At 42.6% G+C, this 25,599-nt stretch overlaps 2 protein-coding genes across 4 annotated transcripts in view; one reads left to right on the forward strand and one right to left on the reverse strand.

The window, feature by feature from the left end:
• Nucleotides 1-5,547, forward strand: part of PLK4 (polo like kinase 4) — a 102,683-nt gene extending 97,136 nt beyond the window's left edge. For both annotated transcript variants that reach the window (XM_033938977.1, XM_033938968.1), the window contains exons 15-16: nt 4,152-4,258; nt 4,968-5,547. In XM_033938977.1, coding sequence (XP_033794868.1) covers nt 4,152-4,258; nt 4,968-5,064 — 204 coding nt within the window. In that variant the 3' untranslated portion in view covers nt 5,065-5,547. The remainder of the gene's footprint in view (nt 1-4,151; nt 4,259-4,967) is intronic.
• Nucleotides 5,548-6,547: 1,000 nt separating this feature from the next.
• MFSD8 (major facilitator superfamily domain containing 8) overlaps nt 6,548-25,599 on the reverse strand; it is a 52,304-nt gene continuing 33,252 nt past the window's right edge. The window contains exons 10-12 of one of the 2 annotated variants that reach the window (XM_033938989.1): nt 19,101-19,204; nt 18,762-19,018; nt 6,548-7,698 (exon numbers count right to left, since the gene is read on the reverse strand). In XM_033938989.1, the coding sequence (XP_033794880.1) occupies nt 7,492-7,698; nt 18,762-19,018; nt 19,101-19,204 (568 nt within the window). In that variant the 3' untranslated portion in view covers nt 6,548-7,491. The remainder of the gene's footprint in view (nt 7,699-18,761; nt 19,019-19,100; nt 19,205-25,599) is intronic. The other variant, XM_033938997.1, reaches the window with a different exon arrangement.

Raw genomic sequence — 25,599 nt, forward strand, 5'->3', positions numbered from 1 at the left:
TCTAGAATTGTGAATCAGATATTCATGTTGGGAAAGTAAATGCGTTTCTTGAAGAAAAACTATAGTGGCATGCAAACGCTTCAATTCTCTATACAATAAATGACGTTTATGTGGTATATTCAACCCTCGAACATTAAAAGACACACAGTGAAGCTGCAGATCCTCTACATCACTTGGCGGTCCCATAAAACTGCTCAAAGCAAAAAGAAAAAACCACCTCCAGAATACAGAATAAAAAATATACAAAATAAAAAAAACAAAACTCAAAACTAAAATAAAAAAAACCCTGAGTCCAATATCTGAAAAACCCCATCATACCCAACCCTTCCAAACCATCCCAACCCTCCTCCCCCTCCCACCCCCATCCCAAACAACAATACTCTGGAAAATCCCACTACCTAGTGGAAAAACCCAAGAGATAAGGGGGTGACACTGCAACCCTACGCTCTTCACCAACCAGAACCCAAAGAAAAGCAAACCCACACAATATAATACATAACAAACTCCCAAACAGATAACCTACGCAAAGCCCACCACAGAATCAAATCAGAAAAGCCCAACACCCCATCAGCGTCCAGGGAAACAAAACAGACAGCCAGAAGACCCTCAAGGCAGATTACTCTCCAATCGCTCCTGATCTGGGACCTGACATTGAAGCCGACCACGGCCCCTCAAGGAGCGCTCCCAACGGGGGAGAGGGGATCGCTGACCCAAAAGATGGAAAGCACGTAGACCCCCGCTCACTGAAGAATCTCGGGAACTAAAGTTCACCTCCGGGAAGATCGAAAAAGCATCCTCCATAGAGCGCAGTCTTCAAAACACCCTCCAGATGAAACACAAGCGCAAAGGGATAGCGCCAACGGTATCGGATCCCCTTATCCCGGAGATACCTCAGTAGCGGCCACAGATCAGCCCTCCTCCGCAAAGTTACTGAAGCCAAATCATGGTAGAGTTCAATATCATGGCCATCCCAATGAACAGGTGATTGCACCTGGGCCTTAGCCATAAGAGACTCTTTTAGTGTAAAATCCTGAAAACAAGCTATAATATCACAGGACCGGTTAGCACGTGGGGCCTGTAAAGCGCAATGAGCTCTTTCCAACTTAATAGTCTCCGGCAGCACAGCTGAAGTCTCATCCGAAAGAATATAGCTAGCAATACGCCGGACCACCGCAGCGCAGTCCGTATAGTTGGCCGATTCAGGAAGGCCCCGGATCCGAATATTAGATCACCGACTGCGATTTTCCAGGTCTTCAATTTTGTCCAGTAAATACAATTGTGTAGTTTGTAACTCTGTTTGCTGAGTATCTAAACGGGTAATCATCACCTGTTGTTCTTCAATTTGGCCCTCCGAGATATCCACACGATTCCCCAGTGCCAAAATCTCACTACGAAGGTCAAAGGCCAAAGCAGTCAATTCGACACAGTCCGCCTTTATATCTGTGCCAATTTCTTGCAACATATTCCGAAGGTCAGTCATGGGGTCCATCGCAATTGCAAGAGTCAATCCGGGGAGGGAGGAGACGAGTCCAATGCAGGGCCTGAACATGGCGAGGCCGCTAAAGTTTTCGGGCGGTCACCAGCACGAGTTGAATAAACATAGTCCTTCATTGAGCGTTTGCCCGATTGAGCCATCCAAAATAGGGGCGAATCCCATCGCACCAGAGAAGAGAAGGCAACACATCAAGGCTCTATCATAGTGGGTAAACGAAGAAAAACGGCAAATTAATCGGTGAGGAGCACAGACCCTGATTTTCAAGTGGCCATCTTGAATGATGACATCAGCGCGCCCCCCAGGGATCAACAATTTCATGTTTGAGTTCCTTCAGTGCCCTGGGATGTATACCATCTGGTCCAGGTGATTTATCTATAATAATAATAATAATAATAATAACTTTATTTTTCTATACCGCCATAGTCAGGCGACTTCTAGGCGGTTTACATTGTAAGAAGGCTGGACATTCAGCGAATAACAAAAGGTCTTAATACATTACAATAAGTCTACTTACAATACCGAACAATGAGTCTCAATACAATACAATACAATACAATACATTACTATGAGTCTAAATACAATACAATACAGTAAGTCTAAGTACAATAACATACAATGAGTCTAAATATTAAACAATAATCTAAAAGGGAAACTTACGTATTAATTGGAGTTCTATGGATAGTGAGTACTTGAATGCTTTGGTACTAACATATTAAGTGGAGTTCTATGGGTAGAGAATACCTGAATACTTGAAAGGAGCTTCTTGAGAGAGAGAAAAGGCGTTTACAGCGGGGAAGTCCTAGTGGGGGAGGGGACAGTTTTAGTCAATTAATTTGGCGAAGAGGGCGGTTTTGATCGCTTTTCGGAATGCACTGTATGTCAGATTGGGTTTGTTTATGTAGTTTTTCAGCCAAACTTGCTGTCTGTTCGCTTGGAACTTAAAGGTTCTGTCCAGGTATGATTTGTATCTGCAGCTTGTAATCTTTGGGTATGCAAAGATGTTTTTGTTTCTGGTTGTACGGGTGGGGTTGTATAGGATGAAGTGAGATTGTAGGTAGGAGGGTGCTAGTCCCCAGGCTTGCCTGAAACAGGTGCAAGCAAATTTGAATAATACTCGAGCTTCTATTGGTAGCCAATGTAGCTTTTTATAGTAGGGGCTGATGTGGTCACTTTTTCTTAGTCCGAAAATTAGGCGAACGGCGGTGTTTTGAATTAGTCTCAGTTTTTTTATTGTTTTTTGTCGATTTGGCTTAGTATATCTTCTAGGTTCACAGAGATTTCTTTCAGTTCCTCTGCTTCATTATCCTTGAAAATCATTTCCAGTTTTGGAAGATTTCTTGCGTAAAGACCAAAGCAAAGAATTCATTCAGTCTCTCCGCTATGGTCTTATCCTCCCTGAGTGCACCTTTTAGTCTTTGATCATCCAATGGTCCCACTGATTCCCTCACAGATTTTCTGCTTTTTTGATGTACCTAAAAAAATCATTACTATGAATTTTTGTGTCTTTGGTAAGTTGTTCTTCATAGTCTTGTTTAGGTTTCTTTATCAATGTTTTGATCTAACTTGGGATCAGTTTAAAGGATATTTTCTTGGCTGTAATAGCCTCTTTCTGTTCACATTTTAACCACACACTGGGTCTCGCCTCCTTTGTCAAGAAGCAATTCACATCTGGAATTGGGCCATTCTGCGAAACATCTTTCTTAAAGCTGTTTACCTGGCAGGCAAACAGAATATACTGGCGGACAAGCTGAGCAGATTCCTTCAACCTCACGAGTTGTCATTGAACACGAAGATAGTTCAACAACTTTTCTCAGATAGACCTGTTTGTGTCTGCCATCAATCACAAACTTCTGCATTATTGCCCCAAGACTACACTCCCACATCGTCTGGACTCGGATGCCTTCTCCTCGATTGGACAAACAGGTTTCTTTATGCCTTTCTAGCAATACCATTAATAGGAAAGATTCTATTCAAACTCGAGCGGAGCCAACAGACCTGATTCTCATAGCTTAGAGGTGACCAAGACAACCCTGGATCCCTCTTCTTCAACTCAGTGTCAAGGAACCATTTCCTTTGCAGATTTTCCTAACTCATCATTCAGAACAAGGGGGTCCCTCCTCCATTCCAATCTGCACTCCCTAGTTCTCACAGCCTGGGTTTTTCACTTTATTCAGCTACAGATCATCATATATTTGTTATACGCCTGTGACGTGTTTAGATTGAAGATTTATGTGGTGAGAGGTAAGAGAGAGGTTTTTGCAGGATCAATGATTGAAATCTGGAACTGATATGTCTCAAACTAATTTGTTTCTAAACATGTTCTAAGCAGGTTTCTGAGATCCTTTTTCCTCTCTCTTAATATGGTCATTTACTATATATGATCAGAGACTTGGCTGTTTTGTGCAAGTTGTGCTTGTGGGCTTCTTCTCCATCTTCTTACTTTGCTTTGCTGATTGATTTTAACTTTTCAGTAATAAGTGTAAGACAACATTTCATTGTATTAATTTTACAGTAATTCTAGTCTAATATCTTTTTAAAAGAAGCTTTGTAGTAACAAAAGCTAAGTGAAATCAATAGAGACTGATTTATAATTGTAACAATATACTTTGAAAAGGCCATGCAGTCTGTCTTATTCTGCCTGTGTTGTTTTTGACAGTTGAGCACTGGTGCAGTGTGGGTCCAGTTTAACGATGGCTCACAACTTGTGGTGCAGGCAGGAGTTTCATCCATCATTTACACATCTCCCAGTGGCCAGACAACCAGGTGGGTTTCCATAACGGAACATGGAAGAGGGGTCATCCACAGTCAGTAAGCAGTATGAGTCTGATTCTCGACACGGCAGTAGGATGCCGTTTTGAGAATCAGGCCTTATGTGTCATTCAGTAGTAAAGAGAGCATAAACGTTCTCTCATACATTTATTTATCTAAAAATCTTTGTATATTGCCTGGAGTCACAGCAGTTTCCATATAAGCATATATAAGGCAAAAACAAATAATACATATCATTCTTAAAACAATATTAAGACACAGAAGAAATACAACCTACAGATTCTTCAATAATATTTTCAGGAAAGACAAATCAAAAGTATGCATCTGCAACCAGCTTGGTTTTCAACATCTTAAAGCTATAATATCTGCACATAATCTTAGGTGGCCAGTAAGCTTATTCCAATATGTTGAGGATATAGGCTTTTTATTGTTTTCAGATTGTTGAGGTCTCCTGGATAATACTTTGTGAGGATTATGAGATTTGAGGGTTAATTAGTCAGCATGGCATTCTGAAATAAAACCAGATTTCCCCTTTAAACTTGTACTGTAACTATGGGAAATTGATGGTGGCTGGAGAGCAGCCGTTTCTTTTGATGGAATGGAGAATATAGTATAACATAAGGACTTTTTAAAATAATTTTGTACAAATGTGCTTTGTCATGCTTTTGTAAATTCTTAGCTGTGATTTTATTTTCTTTCTTAGGTATGGAGAAAATGAGAAATTGCCTGAGTATATCAAAGACAAACTGCATTGTCTTTCCTCTATTCTTATATTGTTTGCCAATCCAACTGGTCACTAAAGACCCAAACAAAAGTAGCACTTCTGGAAATACCAATGTGTTTTCCCACAAAGGATACTGGAAACCAGCACTTCATACTCTTCCAATTCAGAAATTGACTTATGATGCCATTTGCATCTAAATTCAGAGTGCCTTGAGCCAGCAGAGAAGGGAATGTAATCGGAGATAGACTGGAAAGAATTACTGTGGCTGTTGAATAGTGAAGCAAGTTTTTTCATCTGTATTTTGATAAGAATGTGACAAAAGTCCTGGTGCTATTGAGGAATGTATATAGCGATTTGGTTTGTTGGGGGATTCTAAAATGGCAGTCAGGTAAAATAAATAATATTATTGCAACACAAAAACTTGTACCTGTAAATAACTCTGTATATTATATGTACAAATGTATATTTTTGTTTTATGTTATTTATATTTTTGTAACAGCTTTCCAATGAATGAAATTCCTGCAAATCTATATTATGAACAATAAATGCAGTGATTAGATTGATTGTTTCCTTTTGAGCTTAGCTTACAAAAGGCTCCTACTGTTTCTCTGCATACTTTATATAACTACAGTGGAACCTTGGTTTATGAGCATAATTCGTTCCAGAAGCATGCTCGTAAACCAAAGTACTCGTATATCAAAGCGAGTTTCCCCATAGGAAGTAAGGGAAAGTCGCTTGATGTGTTCCAACCCCCCCCCCCGAGGACAGCAGCGCTCCTCCACCTTAACACCCCCCCCCCCCCCCCCGAGGCCACCGGCGCTGCTCCAAATCCCCCCACGCACCTATCCACCCAAACACATTGGCTTACTCCCATATGGTACCAACACACAGGACATGTCTGTGCCTGAAGATCTGCTGTCTTCCTTTTGCTGGGTCTTGAGCATCTGCACATGCTCAAGGCCTTCTAATCTGTCAGGCCCCTAGTACTTTTGAATTTCTGGAGTTGCCATCTAAGTACAAATCAGCTTTCCTTTGAATCCTTTTGTGTTTAGCCCATTAATTTTTGTTTTTTAGCATTGTTTTTGTCTCCAGCACCTGTCCTGGGGAGGACATTTCAAATTTAAGCATTTGATTTACGGCTATGAGTAGCCTGTTAAAGTGATTCACATTGAACAATAAAATTTTCACCCATCATAAGAAATCAGAAGCAAAAGTTACAATAGCTAACAGGACACCATGGCGAGAGAGAGAGAAGTCCAAGAAAGGAAATGTAGAAAAGATGAAGGGAGAAACCAATGTCACTGGACGCCAAAGCAGAGATCAAGGGCCAGAGGCCTGCTGAAACAGGTGTTTCTCTTCCTCTCTCTAAGAGATCCCATGTGACCATCCCAGGCTTTCTTAAAATCAGACAGTCTCTGTCTCCACCACCTCTACCGGAAGACTATTCCATGCATCTATCTTCTCTAAAAAAGTATTTCCTTAGATTACTCATGAGGCTATCTTACTGCGTATTATTTATTTCTGGATTAACAGTTTATTAGGAACAGAACCCACTTACAGAAGAAATAAAAATCTTTAAACTTTAATTTCATGTGAGGTAGAAGCTTTTAGACATTTCAGGGGTGACAGCAGAAAGATATCTAGTTAACTTGAACAGAATATTCAGCTGACTTAACTGGTTAAAGCAGGTTGTTGAATATAATCGGATAAGTTACCTGGTTACCTTTAGCACAGAGTGACTCAGAAGACAACAGCTAATAGAGGCAATTGTTCAGTAAACTGATTATGGCTGTTAACTGCTACACTATGCAAGGTATTACCCCCACCCCCTAATGCCTTCTTAAAAGTGCAAAAATTAATTCCTCTATTCAAAGCTTGGTTTTCATACTCTTGCCATTTAAGGATTCCTTTTTGAATTCCATATCCGTTTTGTCTCCATCCCAAGTATATAAATGTCTCTTCTTAGCCACTTATTTATTTATTCAGTTTTCTATATTGTTCTCAGAGGGGAGCTCAGAATGGTTTACATTAATTTATTCAGGTACTCAAGCATTTTTCCATCTGTCCCAGTGGACTCACAATCTATCTAATGTGCCTGGGGAAACAGGGGGATTAAGTGACTTTGTCTAGAGTCACAAGGAGCAGTGTGGATTTGAACTCACAATCTCGAGGTGCTAAGGCTGTAGCTTTAACCACTGCTCCACACTCTCCCTCTACTAGTACAGCCCTGACACACGTTAACCCTCATCTCTTTGACCTACATAAATTTTAATCTGGCTAACTCACTGGCCAGGAAAAAACTATGTGGTCTGAGGAGGGGGAAATCCGAAAAGTAGTGATTTGTTCAGGTTACTCCAGAAGTTACACAGATAAATCTTTTGAATACTTGTGCCAGTAGTTTAAAATACTGGAACATTTCTTTTTCAGTACTATTGATTCATGGAATGTAAAAATCCACTAAATCTGGCCATTTTTTTGTTCGTTAGCTTTTGAACAGATTTCTTCACTCTTCTATTAGCCCATATCTGACAGAAAAGGGAATGAGCTTCCTATACACTGCTCCCAAAAGTGTTGTGGCCAGTACAATGATGCCACAGATCAGGCCAAACGCCCAACGCGGTCCCAGGTGTGTGTAAATCTGGCTGACAAAAACAGGCCCAAGGGTCCGTGCTCCACTTCCAGACGCTGTTAACCAGCCCATGTAAACTCCCTGAAAGAGAAAGAAGAGGGCTGGTCTCAGACAGGGTACACGGCTTTCTGCCATAAAATGGTAGCACAGTTACATGTTGCACATAAGCACCAAAAGGCATTTTCAGTTATCATATTCACAACACACTGCTATAACATGTCAGAATACAGTACCAACATAACAGCATCATAGGTGCTGCCCAGTGTGGGATAATCTTTAGAAATGCTAAGTAGTAAGACTGAAATATAAACTGAGACCCCTAGTTTTGGGCCATTTTTTTGGCCCAAAAACTTAGGTTTATATTCTAGTATATACAGTATGCTGTTTAATTCTTCCTCCAAGGCCTTGCAGGAAGAATTAAACAGCATACTGTATATACTCGAATACAAACCTAGATTTTTGTGCAAAAAATGGGGTCTTGGTTTACAGTCAAACCTCGGTTTACGAGTAACGATCTCATGAGAATCTCGGAGAGGGTGAGATCCAGAAGGTCTGAGCATGCGCAGATGCTCAAGGCTCAGCAGCAGACTGGCAGCAGGCCCTATCTAACTCCGGTGGCACACAGGTAAGGACAGGGCCGGTCAGTAGATGGGGAGGAGACGATCGTGAAGGGAGGGAGCAGCACCGGTGGCCTCGGGTGGAGCATGGTAGTTGGGGTGCGTCCGGCAGGAGTGAGCCAGCACCTGAGAGTCCCAGCTGAGGGGGTAGTGGCATCCAGGGGGGGGGGGCAGCATCCAGGAACGGCAGAGCCAACAGTGTCCAGTTGGGTTCTGTTGCGGTGGCGGCGATTTGCTTACAGCCAGCACCACCCGCAGTGAGAGGCAGCGAACAGCGGTGGAGGAGTCCCTAATGGTAATTAAGCTTTTGGGGATGTAGAACGAATTGTTCAAGTTTACACTAACTCTTATGGGAAAAGTTGCTTTGATATATGAGTGTTTTGGTTTAAGAGCATGCTTCTGGAACGAATTATGCTCGTAAACCAAGGTACCACTGTACATTTGAGTCTTACTACTTAGCATTTCTATAGTGCTCCTAGATGTACGCAGCAATGTACATTAAACATGTAAGAGATAATCCCTGCTCAATAGAGCTTGCAATCTAATTAAGACAGACATAAACATAAATATGGCCTCAATAAATCACAAAGTTTTAGATGGATGCAACTGAAGCAGGCCCTTCAGGTGTGGCTCCCTAAATGGAAAAATCTTAATAATCAATATAGTTTAGAGTTCTTATGCTTTCAGATGGACTTCCTGGGGCACCAGGCCACCCAGTGGTATAAACTTAACTGGATTTATTAAAAAGAAACCAAAAACTGCTCTGAGGGGCATTTGGAGTATTGAGATTAAGCATCAAATTTCTGCCATGAATTTGGACTTGGAGGATGAGATGTACAGTGTCTGCATTTATGAGACAAGCTTGGTTTTTTCTGTTAGAGCGTTATGGACCCCTGTTCGGTTACAAAAATTAGATAGCTCCAAGTCTAATAGATGTTGGCATTGTCATCTCGAAGCAGGGACTTTGGATCATTTATTATTCTATTGTCCATTTATTATGGCTTTTTGGAAATCAATTTGAGGCCAAATTAATTGTTTATTAGAAAACCCATGTCAATGAGGGCAAAGAGTCAGATATCTTCGAACAATAAGAAGCTTTTGCTTATAATGACAGGGGTTGCCATACAACAAATTACTTGTAACTGGAAGAAATGGAGTAGACTGAATTATAATTTTTGGTGGAACTCATTGTGTCATATATATAAAATGGAAAGAGTAATAGCTACACAGCAGGGGTATTTAGGGAAATTTCAAGATGTGTGGGAGACGTTAACAAAATATTGTAATGAATAGAAGCCATTTTTCCCTTAAATTTATAAGTTCAATATTCAGGGGGGGGAATTTTAGTAGATTATCTTCTATATAGGATATTAAATATTTGTTATGTGGGAAGGGAGGGAGATAAGGTTATATGATTCATATTATTGCTGAATATTAAGAGATATATTTAATGTTAAAATGTTTTAACTTGTTGTCACACTTATTGTAAGTTTGAAAATGAATAAAGATTTAATAAAAAATAAAAAAAAGAGACAGACAAACAGGGAAAATAGGGGCTAGGGAATTTCTCACAGAGGGAATGATAAAACAAGACATGGACCGATCTCAGGCCTTTCACCAGGCCTACCTTAAGCTCTGCTGGTCCAGTATTGAGCCAAGGCAGGAGCGATCCTCATTACTCAAAATGGCTGACACAAGTTCCCACAGTAACCTTGTGAGACTGCCACAAGTTCGGTTTATATTCGAGTCAACCTTTTTACCCTATTTTTGGGGGGGAAAGAGTTACCTCAGTTTATATTCAGATAGGTTTATATTTTAGTCAACCTTTTTTCCCTCGGATAGGTTTATATTAGAGTATATACGGTATTTCTCCTACTACAACACCACAATTAAAATGAGTCAAAACAAAACATGAAGTAGCTAGGTAAAGACATTCAAATAAGCCTAACAACTGTTTAAAGACTATAGTGCTCTGAATTACTATAATCCCTGCCTTTAGCAATGAGAAACTTAAAACTTTCAAAAGTATTAAATAATGCCCGTTAGCCTTATAAAAGGAATATTCTAAGGATTTTATTTATGGTGGTCCGACGTGGCATTTTCTCCCTTCTAACTCTGATTAAGGAGTGCATGCAGCAATTTAGCAAAAATAGCCAAACACACAAAAAACCCAAAAAACCTCACAAATAAACCTAAAGTGGATCTCTAAACTTTTCCATCCAATACTAATTTAAGCTAAGGCTAAATGACAGCATCTGCCACAAAATTGATCACTTCACAACCACTTTTTACGCTGGTTCCTTTAGCTGAGATTGACTCTCTCTGACATGACAATGTCTGAGTTTAAATGCCCTGCCTCTGCAGTTAGAAACATAGAAACATAGAAAAAGCGGCAGAAAAGGGCTATAGCCCACCAAGTCTGCCCATTCCAAGTATCCCTCCCCCCATGAGTTTACTCCCTTAACGATCCCACATGAGTATCCCATTTTCTCTTAAAATCCGTCACGCTGCTGGCCTCTATCACCTGGAGTGGGAGTCTGTTCCAAGTGACATTGCTGAAGGGCTAGAAGGAAAAGTGTGCCTTTTTGCAGATGATACCAAGATTTGTAACAGAGTAGACACCGAAGAGGGAGTGGAAAATATGAAAAAGGATCTGCAAAAGTTAGAGGAATGGTCTAATGCCTGGCAACTAAAATTCAATGCAAAGAAATGCAGAGTAATGCATTTGGGGATTAATAATAGGAAGGAACCGTATATGCTGGGAGGAGAGAAGCTGATATGCACGGACGGAGAGAGGGACCTTGGGGTGATAGTGTCCGAAGATCTAAAGGTGAAAAAACAGTGTGATAAGGCAGTGGCTGCTGCCAGAAGGATTCTGGGCTGTATAAAGAGAGGCGTAGTCAGTAGAAGGAAGAAGGTGTTGATGCCCCTGTACAGGTCATTGGTGAGGCCCCACTTGGAGTATTGTGTTCAGTTTTGGAGACCGTATCTGGCGAAAGACGTAAGAAGACTTGAGGCGGTCCAGAGGAGGGCGACGAAAATGATAGGAGGCTTGCGCCAGAAGACGTATGAGGAGAGACTGGAAGACCTGAATATGTATACCCTAGAGGAAAGGAGAGACAGGGGAGATATGATTCAGACGTTCAAATACTTAAAGGGTATTAACGTAGAACAAAATCTTTTCCAGAGAAAGGAAAATGGTAAAACCAGAGGACATAATTTGAGGTTGAGGGGTGGTAGATTCAGGGGCAATGTTAGGAAATTCTACTTTACGGAGAGGGTGGTGGATGCCTGGAATGCGCTCCCGAGAGAGGTGGTGGAGAGTAAAACTGTGACTGAGTTCAAAGAAGCGTGGGATGAACACAGAGGATTTAGAATCAGAAAATAATATTAAATATTGAACTAGGCCAGTAACTGGGCAGACTTGCACGGTCTGTGTCTGTGTATGGCCGTTTGGTGGAGGATGGGCTGGGGAGGGCTTCAATGGCTGGGAGGGTGTAGATGGGCTGGAGTGGGTCTTGACGGAGATTTTGGCAGTTGGAACTCAGGCACAGTACCGGGTAGAGCTTTGGATTCTCGCCCAGAAATAGCTAAGAAGGAAAAAAAAAAAAAAATTTAAATTGAATCAGGTTGGGCAGACTGGATGGACCATTCGGGTCTTTATCTGCCGTCATCTACTATGTTACTATGTTATAATGATCCACCACTCTTTCGGTGAAGAAGTACTTCCTGGAGTCTCCATGAAACTTCCCTCCCCTGACTTTCAGTGGATGCCCTCTGGTGGTCGAGGGTCCCATGAGCCAGATACAACAGTAAAGCGCAGGATGATTAAATCTCAAGCCAAAATAAAAATCCAACAGAAAACAAAATGTTTCGCAACCTAAGAGAAGGCACCAAGTCTTGGTGTACGCTTACTTGAGAAATGAGGCAACAATGCCAGTTGGGTTCTGTTTATAACTAAATGATATTGCTAATTGAAACGGTATATCTCTGGCAAATGAAATGATAGAAAGATGTGGTTTGTTGCTTTTGAGTCAGAATCTTCTTATTTACTTAGCCAGCTGAATAACTCAATTTCTAAGACTTGGTCCCTTTTCTTGGATTTTAACACAAATTAATACAAAATCTACATTAAAATACTGTTCAGCTTTTTCATACTGTACATAAAGAGCATAGTGGGTCAGACCAATGGTCCATCAAGCCCAGTAGCCCGTTCTCACGGTGGCCAATCCAGGTCCCTAGTGCCTGGCCAAAATCCAAAGAATAGCAACACTCCATACAGAACCTCAAAGAATAGCAAGATTCTAGAATTCCAAAGAGTGGCAACATTCCATGCTACTGATCCAGGGCAAGCAGGGGCTTCCCCCATCCTATATAATAAAACCCTAAGGAATTTTTCCCAGCCAAATAAAATTGGTTAGGACCCTATTTATTTTTTTATAAAAAGATCCTTGAAAAAAAATAGGTATCATACCCATTTGGTAACAAACTACAGGTAAAATCATCATTTTAACAGTTTGTACTCTCCCCCACCAAGATAAGTGTAAAGGATTCCATTGCTCACACATTTCTGTTACTTTTTGTAATTGCTTTAATGTCTTTGCAAAGGCCTATTGTGGAGGGTGGGGTAAATTTTCCAAACTTTTATAGGTACCATCAAGCCTATATTTTGCGACAAGGTATGTATTGGATCCTCCCAGAGCCCATTGACAATATTCCAGATTGGTTCTGGTTAGAGTGGAGACTTATGTTTCCACTGCGTCTTGGTCACGTAGTTAGTATCAAAATGCCAAGGTTATATAAAGATCATAAAATATTTATGGATACCTGGAAGACTTTAAGGTATATAAGTAGTCTGACTCCTATTCCGATAAATAAATCAACAATTCAAACAATTTGGTTAAACCCCAAGATCAAAATAGGCGGTTTTAAAATCATTTGGAAGCATTGGATGTTGGCAGGGATACGTACTTTAGAAGATGTAATAACTAATGGTAAACTGCTTGACTTTTCACAATTGCAACATAAATTTGGTTTAAATAAATCACAATATTTTAGATGGTTGCAATTGAAGCAGGCCATTCAGGTGGGGTTCCCTGAATGGAAAAATCTTAACAATTATCATAGCCTAGAATTCTTATGCTTTCAAGTGGCTTCTACTGGTCACCAGGCCGCAATGTGGTATAAATTAATATCTGGATTTGTAAATAAAAAACCAAAACATGGTCTTAGAGACATTTGGAGCATTGAGATTAAGCATCAAATTAATGCATCTCAATGGCCACGACTTTGGTCTTGGAGGATAAGATGTACAGTATCAGCATCTATGAGACAAACATGGTTTTTTCTTTTACATAGAGCTTTTTGGACCCCTGTTCGTTTACAAAAATTAGATAGATCTAAGTCTGATAGATGTTGGCACTGTCATCTTGAGGCTGGGACATTAGATCATCTTTTATTCTATTGTCCATATATATTATTATTTTGGAAATCAATTTGGCCTCAAATAAATAGGTTGATGGACAATCCAATAGCCTTGACTTATGATACTATTTTATTCGGTACAACAATGAGAGCAAAAAGTCAAATTTCATCATATAACAATAAACTTTTATTCATATTAACTGGAATAGCAATTCAACAAATAACATATAACTGGAAAAATTATGACAGATTAAGTTATAATTTTTGGTGGAATTCGGTATGCCACATATATAAAATGGAGCACAATAGCAACACAGAAGGGTTATTTTGGTAAATTTTTGAAGATTTGGAGACCATTGGCAGATTTTTGTAATGATTAATAACATTTTCCCATAATAAGAGATTGATAAGTAGGGATGTGGGTGGGTATTATTTTATTTACCTTACAATATGTATAAATTACTTTAATGTATTTTTAAGTAATGGGTCAAAATTTCTGAAATATGAAGGGAGGGTTTGGGGAGGAGGGTTATATTATTTATATTTGCCATGCATATTAAATGATATATATGTTATCAAAAACATAAAAATATGATTATAAATATGATATATTGTACTTAAAGTATTCATGAAGGAAAATCAAGTGTATGTTTATAAGGTTATATGTATTTTCCTGATACACTTGCTGTAATATGAAAAATGAATAAAGAAATTATTAAAAAAAAACCCCCAAAAAAACCCTAAGGGTTTCGTGTTCCCTGCCGCCGTGGTGTGTGATCCGTGGCCGTGCTCCATTTTAGAACCCGGCGGCAGGGAACACTCTGGCCACTCCCCTCCTCCCGCCCTCACTCACCAACTGCTGCTGCTGGAGGAAGCTGCAGGCCAGCTCTCTCCCAGCAGCGCCAGAGCTGCATCATCACCGCCCAGTACCGCTGCCGACTGTCAGTTTTGTTAGTGGCCCCCCCAATATTAGGTGGTAGGGGTTAAGTGCGAGGCGTACTGACAAACGCCTGGTCCCAGGTTCAGTTCCCTCACTGAAGTTTCACCAGGAAGTAGAATCAAATAATAGGCACAGCCAGAGGTGGTTGCATAAAGAATATATTATAGAAATAGTCTTAAGCATTACAATGAAGCATTACAATTAAGTAGAGAGCAAAGCAGTTTCCCTGCCTTACAGAGTCCAGAAACAAAGAGACAGAGAGTCAGAAGTTCTAGGAAGAGCCAGAGAGAGAGAGAGAGAGAGAGCCAAGACCCCTCTCCTCCAGAGATAGAAAGATAGATTGATAGATCAGAGAGGAGGCTTTTATACCTTGGAATCTTATTCTGAATATAGAAACTTGTATGTCCCAGTATCTTTCTGTTTAGAATTTGTAAACTGTTTGAAACAATGGTTAATTTAATTGCTAAGGAGGGTGTGAAACATGCAAGCATGGTGGATGGGATTAGTCTCTGGCTTCTTTGTTCTTGATCTGTGCACCTGGACCCATTGTCCTAAGCACCCTCTTAATCAGACATTAACACCTTTTAGCTAGTCATGATTCAATCAGGGCTACTTGAAACATATCAATCAGTGCTACTTAAAACCGTCTTCCTGCCCTCAGGGTCTATCTGCATTCCCATGCCAGAGTCAGATTGATATAATTTTCCATAGGCCTCGCTGACATAAGTAATGCCAACTAAGAATGCTGAATGGTAGCGATAGCTATGCTGACACCGACACCGCTCTTCAAAGGAGCCTGGTAAGAATAGCGGCCGCCTGTAACAAACTTCACAGGCCGCTCAGCACCTCAGTAGCACGTTTCCTCTGATGTACGCGATCGCGTCAGAAGGAACTTGATACTGAGGTGCATAGCGGCCTGCGAGGTTCGCTACAGCTGGCCGCTATCCTCACCAGGCTGCAAACGAACATGCTGGACAGGGGGAGCAGGTAAGGGGCGCTGATGGGCCGGGGAGCAGGGAAGAGGGACAGGGGGAGCACGAAAGAGGTGCTGATGGGCCGAGGAACAGGAAAGAAGCTGCAAACGAACATGCTGGACAGGGGAAGCAGGTAAGGGGCGCTGATGGACCGGGGAGCAGGGAAGAGGGACAGGGGGAGCACGGAAGAGGTGCTGACGGACCGGGGGAAGGGAGGAGGGACAAGGGGAGCACAAAAGAGGTGCTGATGGACTGGGGAGCAGGGAAGAGGGACAGGGGGAGCACGGAAGAGGTGCTGATGGATGGGGGAACAGGAAAGAGGGACAGGGGGAGCACGAAAGAGGTGCTGATGGGCCGGGGAGCAGCGACGAGGGACAGGGGGAGCATGAAAGAGGTGCTGATGGACGGAGGAACAGGAAAGAGGGACAGGGGGAGCACGAAAGAGGTGCTGATGGGCTGGGGAGCAGGGAAGAGGAACAGGGGGAGCACGGAAGAGGTGCTGATGGACGGGGGAACAGGAAAGAGGCTGCAAATGAACATGCTGGACAGGGGGAGCAGGTAAGGGGCACTGATGGACCGGGGAGCGGGGAAGAGGGACAGGGGGAGCACAAAAGAGGTGCTGATGACTGGGGAGCAGGGAAGAGGGACAAGGGGAGCACAAAAGAGGTGCTGATGGGCCGAGGAGCAGGGAAGAGGGACAGGGGGAGCACGGAAGAGGTGCTGATGGACCAGGGGAAGGGAAGAGGGACAGGGGGAGCACGGAAGAGGTGCTGATGGACGGGGGAACAGGAAAGAGGGACAGGGGGAACATGAAAGAGGTGCTGATGGGCCGGGCAGCAGGGAAGAGGAACAGGGGGAGCACGGAAGAGATGCTGATGGACGGGGGAACAGGAAAGAGGCTGCAAACAAACATGCTGGACAGGGGGAGCAGGTAAGGGGCGCTGATGGACCGGGGAGCAGGGAAGAGGGACAGGGGGAGCATGGAAGAGGTGCTGATGGACTGGGGAGCAGGGAAGAGGGACAGGGGGAGCACAGAAGAGGTGCTGCTGGACATGGGGGTGGGTCAGTAGAGTGGGCAGGCTATGGCCCTTATCTGTCTTCATCTTCTATGTTTCTAAAAGGAAGGGAGAAGAGCTACTGCTGGACAGGGGGAGCTGGCAAGGGGTGGTGGTGGACAGCGGAGGAAAAAGAGACAGAAAGAAAGAAAGACAGAGAGAAAGCAGCCAAGGAGAGAGAGAGAGAAAGACACATCTATTCTAGCACCCGTTAATGTAACGGGCTTAAAGACTAGTGTCTTAATAACATTTAAGTACAGTTATATGCTACAGTCTTGCTGCTCTGCCTTTCTTATTTTTCAGGTAGGCTGAGATTATTTTAAGAATCTGCCCATTAGTTTACGAGAATTCACAAGTACAATGGTTCCAAACAGTGATTTTTAAGGGTTGCAAAAATATATATATATACACAATAAATATACAGATATATTTGCATACATCTAATTTAGGAAGATGGTTAATTGGCAGGGTGTCCAACCTGCGGCCCCGTGAAGTATTTTGAGCGGCCCCGGTCGAGGGCGATGCAGTGTTTTCCTCTGCTGCCCCTGGGTGTTTACTGTCTTACTGGCTCCCTCCTCTGTCTTGATGCAGCATTTGCGCGGCCCCAGAAATATTTTTTTTGGCCAATGTGGCCCAGGGAAGCCAAAAGGTTGGACACCCCTGCTCTAAAGAATAAGAACAGCCATACTGGGGCAGACTGACAGTCCATTTAGCTCAGTGTCCTGTTTCCAACAGTGGCCAATCCATTTCACAAGTATCTAGCACGCTACCCATCCCAGGGACAGCAGTGGCTATCCCCAAATCTGTCTTTATAGTAGACTAGGGACTTTTCCTCCAGGAACTTGTCCAAATATTTTTAAAACCCAGATATACTAACTGTTACTACATTTGGTAATGAGTTCCAGAGCTTAACAATAATTTGAGTGACAAAAAAAAAAAAAGAGAGTCCTCCTTTTTATTTTAAAAGTGTTACCATGTAACTTCATGGAGCATCCCCTAGTCTTAGTACTTTTGGAAAGAATAAATAGATCGATTCACATTTATCCATTGTATGCCACTCAGGATTTTGTAGATCTTAATCATATCCCCTTCAGCTGTCTCATATGAGAGAACTTCTATTCCCCTTAATAATTTTCATCTTCCTTCTTTGAACTTTTTCTAAGTCCACTATAATTTTTTGAGCTAGGCACAGAATACTCAAGGTGAGTTTGCATTATGGAGCAATACAGAGGCATTATAGTATTCCTTGTGTTATTTTCCATCTCTTTCCTAATCATTCCTAGCATTGTTAGATTTTTTTTGGCTGTTACCTTACACTAGGCAAAAGATTTCAGCATATTGTCTACAATGACACCTAGATCTTTTTCTCGGATGCTGACTTCTAAGGTAGAACCCTATACTGTATTATGTAATCGGTCTTCCAATTTCCTAACGTCTTCCTACAATTTTTCACCGTCTGTATGCATTTTAACAACTTTGAATAGTTTTATGTCACCATTCCCATTTCTAGATCATTTATAAAATATCACCCATCCCAGTACAGATCCCTGGGGCATTCTACTATTCATTCTTCCAAAAAATACCTTTTATATTCTTTTCTTTACGTGTCTAACTTAATCAAAGAGAAGTGGCAAGTGAAAGTCCTTCTGTTCACCTCATCCCAGATATATTCTAGTGTGTTTGTTATTTAAAAGGGGAAGGAGCCTCAGATCCTTGTGCGTTGTGTAGTGTATTAACTGAACAACTGCACTAGAAAGGAAGAATACCTCACTGGCTCCTCTCCCTCTCCTGCCTAATACAATCTGTTCAATATTGACTCTCAGTTCAGTGTGTCATACTTCTTCAAGACATTTCAATGCAAGAAATGTGAGGCTAATAAGAAAAACTTAGCTTAGGCAGGGTTTTAATCAAATTGAACTGCAGACTTGTTAATTCTCCTGCTGTCTTTGCCAGTCCACTTTTGCCTTCTACTATTGCTCCTCCTCCACTGACAGCAATGGCCATTTAAACCTATCCTTTGTTTTCTATCCATTAGCTAGTTCCTAATCTAGAACAGAACACTGCCTCCTATTGCATGGCTTTTTAATTTCCTTAGGAGTCTCTGCTGGACCAGATAAAAGATGCGAGTGCTTACTTGAGGTTTTGGACCAAGAATCTTGGAGTATAAGGTATAGGTCATGACATGACCCAATGGGTAACCTAGTCCCACGAGGATATCAGCAGTAAGGTACTGTGCCAGGTAGATAACTGGTGTGTACAGGCACCAAGACTGTTCTACTGGGCATCCTGTTGGCTCCATAGTATGATTTGATGGCGGCTCTGTGGTTGTCATTTGCAGATCTGAGTCATATGTCCCGTGCAGCGGTTTAGGAATAGAGCTATTCTTTAAATCTGTAAGAGTCCATCATCATACTTATAAAAGCAGGAGAAACACTTTATGAAAATGACATAGGAGAAGTGATTATAGCTGTACCTGCCCACTGGATCTTTGGAAACTCTTTTCCCCATGGTAACAAGATGAAGAATCCAACAAAAACAATTATTAGACCTCCAAGTAAAACAGCACGCTCGCCAGTCCTATTTAAAAAAAGAAAAATGAACAACAAAAAAGCTGAAAGATGCACAATTATGAAATTTGTACTGATAATTAAAAAAAAAAATAAAAATTACTCCGACAGCCAAACGCTAGCAGAGGGAAAGTGCCTAAATAGTCTTATACAGTGTTTCTCAACTCAGTCCTGGAGTACCCCTTTGCCAAGTCAGGTTTTCAGGATATCCACAATGCATATGCATAAAGATCTGCATATACTGCCTCCATCATATGCAAATTTATTTCATGCATATTCATTGTGGATATAGAAACTTTGTAACATGATGGCAGATAAAGGCCAAATGGCCCATCTAGTCTGCCCATCCGCAGTAACCATTATCTTTCTCTCTCTAAGAGATCCCACGTGCCTATCCCAGGCTCTCTTGAATTCAGACACAGTCTCTGTCTCCACCACTTCTTCCGGGAGACTGTTCCACGTATCTACCACCCTTTCTGTAAAAAAGTATTTCCTTAGATTACTCCTGAGCCTAGCACATCTTAACTTCATCCTATGCCCTCTCATATCCTGAAAACCCAACTGGCAAGGGGGAACTCCAGGACCAAGCTGAGGAACAGTGGTCTCGTGCCAAGCAGTATAAACAACTCAGAAGCAGTGAAAAATCCAATATCAATATATAAAACATATTCACATGGATCGTGCAAAAAGTATAAGTAGCTACAAGTCAAGTGAACCACCACTGGGAGGAAAAGCCTCAGACAAAGCCCTCCCACCGCCACAGCTGTGGCACAAGGTGTTCAGGTGGAGATCCTCATTGGCAAAAACCTCCCTTGGGGCCTGGTAAAGCTCTATGTTGTGCAATGCAAATAAATAACAAGTGGCCAAAAATTTAGGTACAAAAGTGACTCAAACTTATCTTTTTCAATAATTTGTACTGTAAAGCTCAGTCGGAACACCAACGGTGGCCAGCGCTTCACATAATGCTGCCTCAGGGTGTAACCTCCGATCATGAGCTTTCAAAATGGGGCACGCTAAATCGTGTCTCCTTACACAAAAAAGATGGCTTCTAATTATCACACTGTCTGCCAGCTAAAACCTGCCACTTCTTCCTCTATAATATTACCAAAATCTGACCTTTCCTCTGAGCATACTACCAAAACACTTATCCAAGCCCTCATCACCTCACACTTAGACTACTGCAAATCACTAGTCTCAGGCCTTCCGCTTAGACATCTCGCTCCCCTCCAATCTGTCCAGAATTCAGCTGCACAACTCATATTCTGGGAAAGCCGCTATACTCACATTAGCCCTCTCCTAAAGTCACTTCATTGGCTTCCCATCCATTTCCGAATAGAATTCAAACTCCTGTTACTGACCTACAAATGCATTCACTCAGCTGCCCCTCACTATCTCTCTTCACTTATCTCCCTTATCTCAGCTGTTAAATCCCTCTTATCTGTGCCCTTCTCTTCGGCTGCTAACTCCAGACTCCATCCCTTCTGCCTTGCTGCGAGGTATGGTTGGAACAAGCTGCCCGAATCCCTATGGCAGGCTCCGTCTCTGGCACTGTTCAAGGCCCAGTTAAAATCCCACCTTTTTAGAGTGCTTTTGACTCCTAACTCCTCTCACCTTGGGTTCTGCATGTCTGCCTGTCCAAGTTAGATTGTAAGCTCTTCTGAGAAGGGACCATCTATAAAATGTCAGCCCAACTCTTTCATAGTGCTTTCGACTCCGAACTCATCTCACCTTGGGTTCTGCATCCTCATCCCTATATGTCATGTCTGTCTGTCCAAGATAGATTGTATGCTCTTCTGAGCAGGGACTGTCTATAAATGTCAAAATGTACAGTACTGCGGATACCTTTCAGCGCTATATAAGTGATAAGTAGTAGTAGTAGTAGCAGCAGCTGATCTAAAACTTTTGAAATATTGCTATTGCACTTGCCAAACTGGAACTGCTTGCTATTGCTTTCCGTATTTTGTTATTAATAAAACTGTGTTTCTCCACTCCATCAATTGATAGGCTTAAGAGCGATAAATCCTCTGGACCGGATGGTATCCATCCGAGGGTCATCAAGGATCTGAAAGGGACTATAGCTGAACTACTTCAGCTAATAGTCAATCTGTCGATCAAATCGGGAAAGATTCCGGAGGACTGGAAAGTGCCAAATGTTATGCTGATCTTCAAAAAAGGTTTGAGGGGAGATCCGGGAAACTACCGACCGGTGAGTCTGACATCGGTACCGGGAAAGATGGTAGAGGCACTGATAAAGGACCGCATCACTGATCATCTTGACGGACACGGTCTGATGAGGACCAGCCAGCACGGTTTCAGCAAAGGAAGATCTTGTTTGACAAACCTGCTGCATTTCTTCGAGGGAGTAAATAAGCAGATAGACAAGGGCGACCCGGTTGACACTGTATATCTGGATTTTCAGAAGACGTTTGACAAGGTTCCGCACGAACGACTACTTCGGAAAATTGCGAACCATGGAATCAAGGGTGAAATACTCACGTAGATTAAAAACTGGCTGAATCATAAGAAACAGAGAGTAGGGGGTAAATGGACAATACTCGGACTGGAAGAACGTCACCAGTGGGGTGCCGCAGGGCTCGGTGCTTGGACCCGTGCTCTTCAACATCTTTATAAACGATCTGGACATAGGTACGACAAGTGAGGTGATTAAATTTGCGGACGATACAAAGTTATTCAGAGTAGTGAAGACGCAGGGGGATTGCGAAGATCTGCAAAGTGACATAATCAGGCTCGAGGAATGGGCATCGACATGGCAGATGTGGTTCAACGTGGATAAGTGTAAAGTGATGCATGTCGGTAACAAAAATCTCATGCACGAATACAGGATGTCCGGGGCGGTACTTGGAGTGACCTCCCAGGAAAGGGACTTGGGAGTTCTGATCGACAAGTTGATGAAGCCGTCCACGTAATGTGCGGTGACGGCGAAAAGCGCAAACAGAATGCTAGGAATGATAAAGAAGGGGATCACGAACAGATCAGAGAAGGTTATCATGCCGCTGTACCGAGCCATGGTGCGCCCTCACCTGGAGTATTGCGTCCAGCACTGGTCGCCGTACATGAAGAAGGACACGGTACTACTCGAAAGGGTCCAGAGAAGAGCAACTAAGATGGTTAAGGGGCTAGAGGAGTTGCTGTATAGCGAAAGATTAGAGAAACTGGGCCTCTTCTCCCTTGAGCAGAGGAGATTGAGAGGGGACATGATCGAAACATTCAAGGTACTGAAGGGAATAGACAGGTTGTTCACCCTCTTCAAGGTAGGGAGAACAAGAGGGCACTCTCTAAAACTGAAAGAGAATAGATTCTGTACGAACATAAGGAAATTCTTCTTTTTTTTTTTATTCATTTTTCATAATACAACAAGTGTATCATATAAAGTTATACAATCTCATAAAATACATACTTGATATTCCTTCATGCATCACTGTAAATACAACATATCATTCTATAGTCATGTACTATAATATTTGAAAAAGAATGTAATACATAATGTATAACATTATTACTAAAATTGTAAACCCACCCATCCCCTCCCCTTAAAAAATTGCATACAAATACAACATGTCATAGGGGAAAACACCCTCCAGGGATTCAAGACAAAGTTAGACAAGTTCCTGCTGAACCGGAACATACGCAGGTAGGGCTAGTCTCAGTTAGGGCGCTGGTCTTTGATCAGAGGGCCACTGCGTGAGCGGACTGCTGGGCACGATGGACCACTGGTCTGACCCAGCAGCAGCAAGGAAAAATTATGTTCTTACCTGTTAATTTTCTTTCCCTTAGACGCAGCAGATGAATCCAGAGACCAATGGGATAGCTCACATCTACCAGCAGGCGGAGATAGAGAAACTGATTAACAGGTGGTCCTATTGGCTGGCACTCCTCCTGTCTCATCAGTATAGCTCCTTGCCCAAGCACACGTAACCAGCAATAGGCATAGCATGTAAAAAACTTCTTTCCTATAACAAATCTCAAAATCAATAATAGAGAAAACAACCTGCCATAATAACAAACTGCGAAAGTTGCAAAAGAAAAAACCGAGAGACAATATCCAGAAAGGGTGGGGCTCTGGATTAATCTGCTGCGACTAAGGGAAAGAAAATTAACAGGTAAGAACAGAGACCAATGGGATGAATCCAGAGACCAATGGGATGTAGCAAAGCAATCCTCAATCTGGGTGGGAAGCAAACGCCGCCTCCGCAACAACCAAAGCACAAAACGCCCCTACCGCATGTGCCCCCACATCCAAGCAGAAATGCGGAGAGAAAGCATGCTCGGAAGACCAATTAGCCGCGAGACAAATCTCCTCCAAGGAAAAAACCTCTGGGCCGAGCCCAAGAAGTAGTAATCGCTCCAGTGGAATGGTCATGAAGTTCTTCCGCCAACCGCTTCCCTGCCAGCAAGCAAGCATAAAGAATGTCCTCCTGGACCCATTGAGCGATGGAGGCTTCGGACACCACCAAACGTTTGAGGTGTCCCTTGAAGAATGCAAAAAAGGAGATATAAACAACTAAAAGTCGTAAGAAACCGAGCTCACAGAGAACGCTACGTACATATCAAAAAATGCAGTGAATAAAAGCACTGCTCCCAATTTCCCCTCCCAGGAAGAAGGAAGGAAAAGCGAGCATGACATAAAAGAAAGGATGACACCCCCCTAGAAAGAAATAATGGTACCATCCGAACTGATACCCCATATTTCGGAAATCAGAAATAGGAATCCCCGTTGAACAAGGCCTGCAACATAGAAAACTGCAGAGCTGAAGCACAAGAACCCCCATGTTCAACGGTACAGCCCTTTAGAGTCCCAAAAGACAAGGATGAAATGAAGCCTTCGGTAAACTGAGAAGAAGTACGTGAAGATTGTACTCCAAACCGGGCTTTCTAAGAGGCGCATGAATATACCGCACTCTGTTTAGGACCTGAACTACATGAAGCTGAGAAGTAAGCGAAGAGCAATATACCTAGCCCTTGTAACAAGCCAAGAATGGCACTAGAAGCTGAAGGGAATTGAACGCTAAGCCCTCGGCAATACACCTGTGCCAAAAAGGAACTCTGGAGTGGTTCAAACGTTAAGAAGCACCCAAGAAAGGAAAAACCTCCAAAAGGAAGCAGAAGCCACAGGAGAAGACGTCTGTAGCACCTGGATAAGAGAAGAAACAACCTGCTTCGCATAATCCTTACACGTCAGCCAAGATTTTTCAAAAAACTAGGTCGTAATACTAAAGTAGTACAAATATCCATGTTGAATGGACCCTAGGCGAGCAAAGCCGGAGATACCAGAAAACTTCTTAGTCCGGCTGTCGAAAGACTCATCAAATCCGCAAAGTAAGGATGGCGCCGCCAATCCAGAGATTCTACAAATACTGTGCCCGGAAAGCGAGCTCGAGGTGGCAAATCCAAGCCATCATCAGCCAGCGGAAAACACTGAAAAAGAGAAGGCAGAAGCGAGAAAGGAGCCATGCAGCTACCCCCTCTAACTCCCACTCCCTGGGCCCGCCGAAGAAGCTAGGAAGCTTAGAATTGAGAGACGAGGCCATGAGGTCTAGATCAAGCAGATCTCACTTCCATAAAAAGAGCTAGAATGCTTGAGCCACAAATCTCAATATCCAGGATGCAGAAGATTACACTATTACTAACATGCACACTTTCCAGAGCATACACAGCGCTGTACACTGTAACATACAAGAAATGGGTCATGCTCAGATTCCGCGGAGAGAAAGTCTATCCAAACTCTTATCCTGATCCATAAAAGGATCTGCCAACAGAAGACGAAGATGAGAGTCCACCCATCGAAACAGAACAACTTCACCTGCCAATGAGTACAACACTTACTGCCCAAGCAGTAGAGAAATACCCCCATCCTAATACTGACCAAAAGGACCCTCAGCGGCAATCCGGAAGAATGATCTGAAGCTCCAGAAAGGTAGCCTGACCCTGCTCAAGAGCAGAAGAATGAACAAGTACTGAGTCGCCTCTGAAGACCAGACTCCAGGAGCTGAGGATGGAAGCCACGGAGCCCCCCAACCCGACAGCCCTGGATGGTCGGTGGTCATGAGATAGTCCAGCAAAGACCGAGGCATGCCTTGAAAAGAGAAATCGCGCTGAGCCACCAAATCATACAGAGTGATGCAGGAGGAGCATACCAAATAATTGGTGCCCTGAGATACCGGGAACCACAGGAACAAAAGCGACTGCTGTAGCGTAAGAAGGGGAAAGCAAGCCGAAGTCCCCAGTGGAGTCAGCAATATGGATCCCAGAAACTGTACAGAATCCCATACTCTTGGTCATGGTAAGCGAAGAAGAATACCAATCTGAGAACGAGACTCCACGCCCAAGTCTCCGGAAAGAAACACATGTCTCTCCTATATGAATAAAAACATCACCCCGATATAC

The sequence above is a fragment of the Geotrypetes seraphini genome, chromosome 1, assembly GCF_902459505.1.
Source record: "Geotrypetes seraphini chromosome 1, aGeoSer1.1, whole genome shotgun sequence".
Lineage (NCBI taxonomy): Eukaryota > Metazoa > Chordata > Amphibia > Gymnophiona > Dermophiidae > Geotrypetes > Geotrypetes seraphini.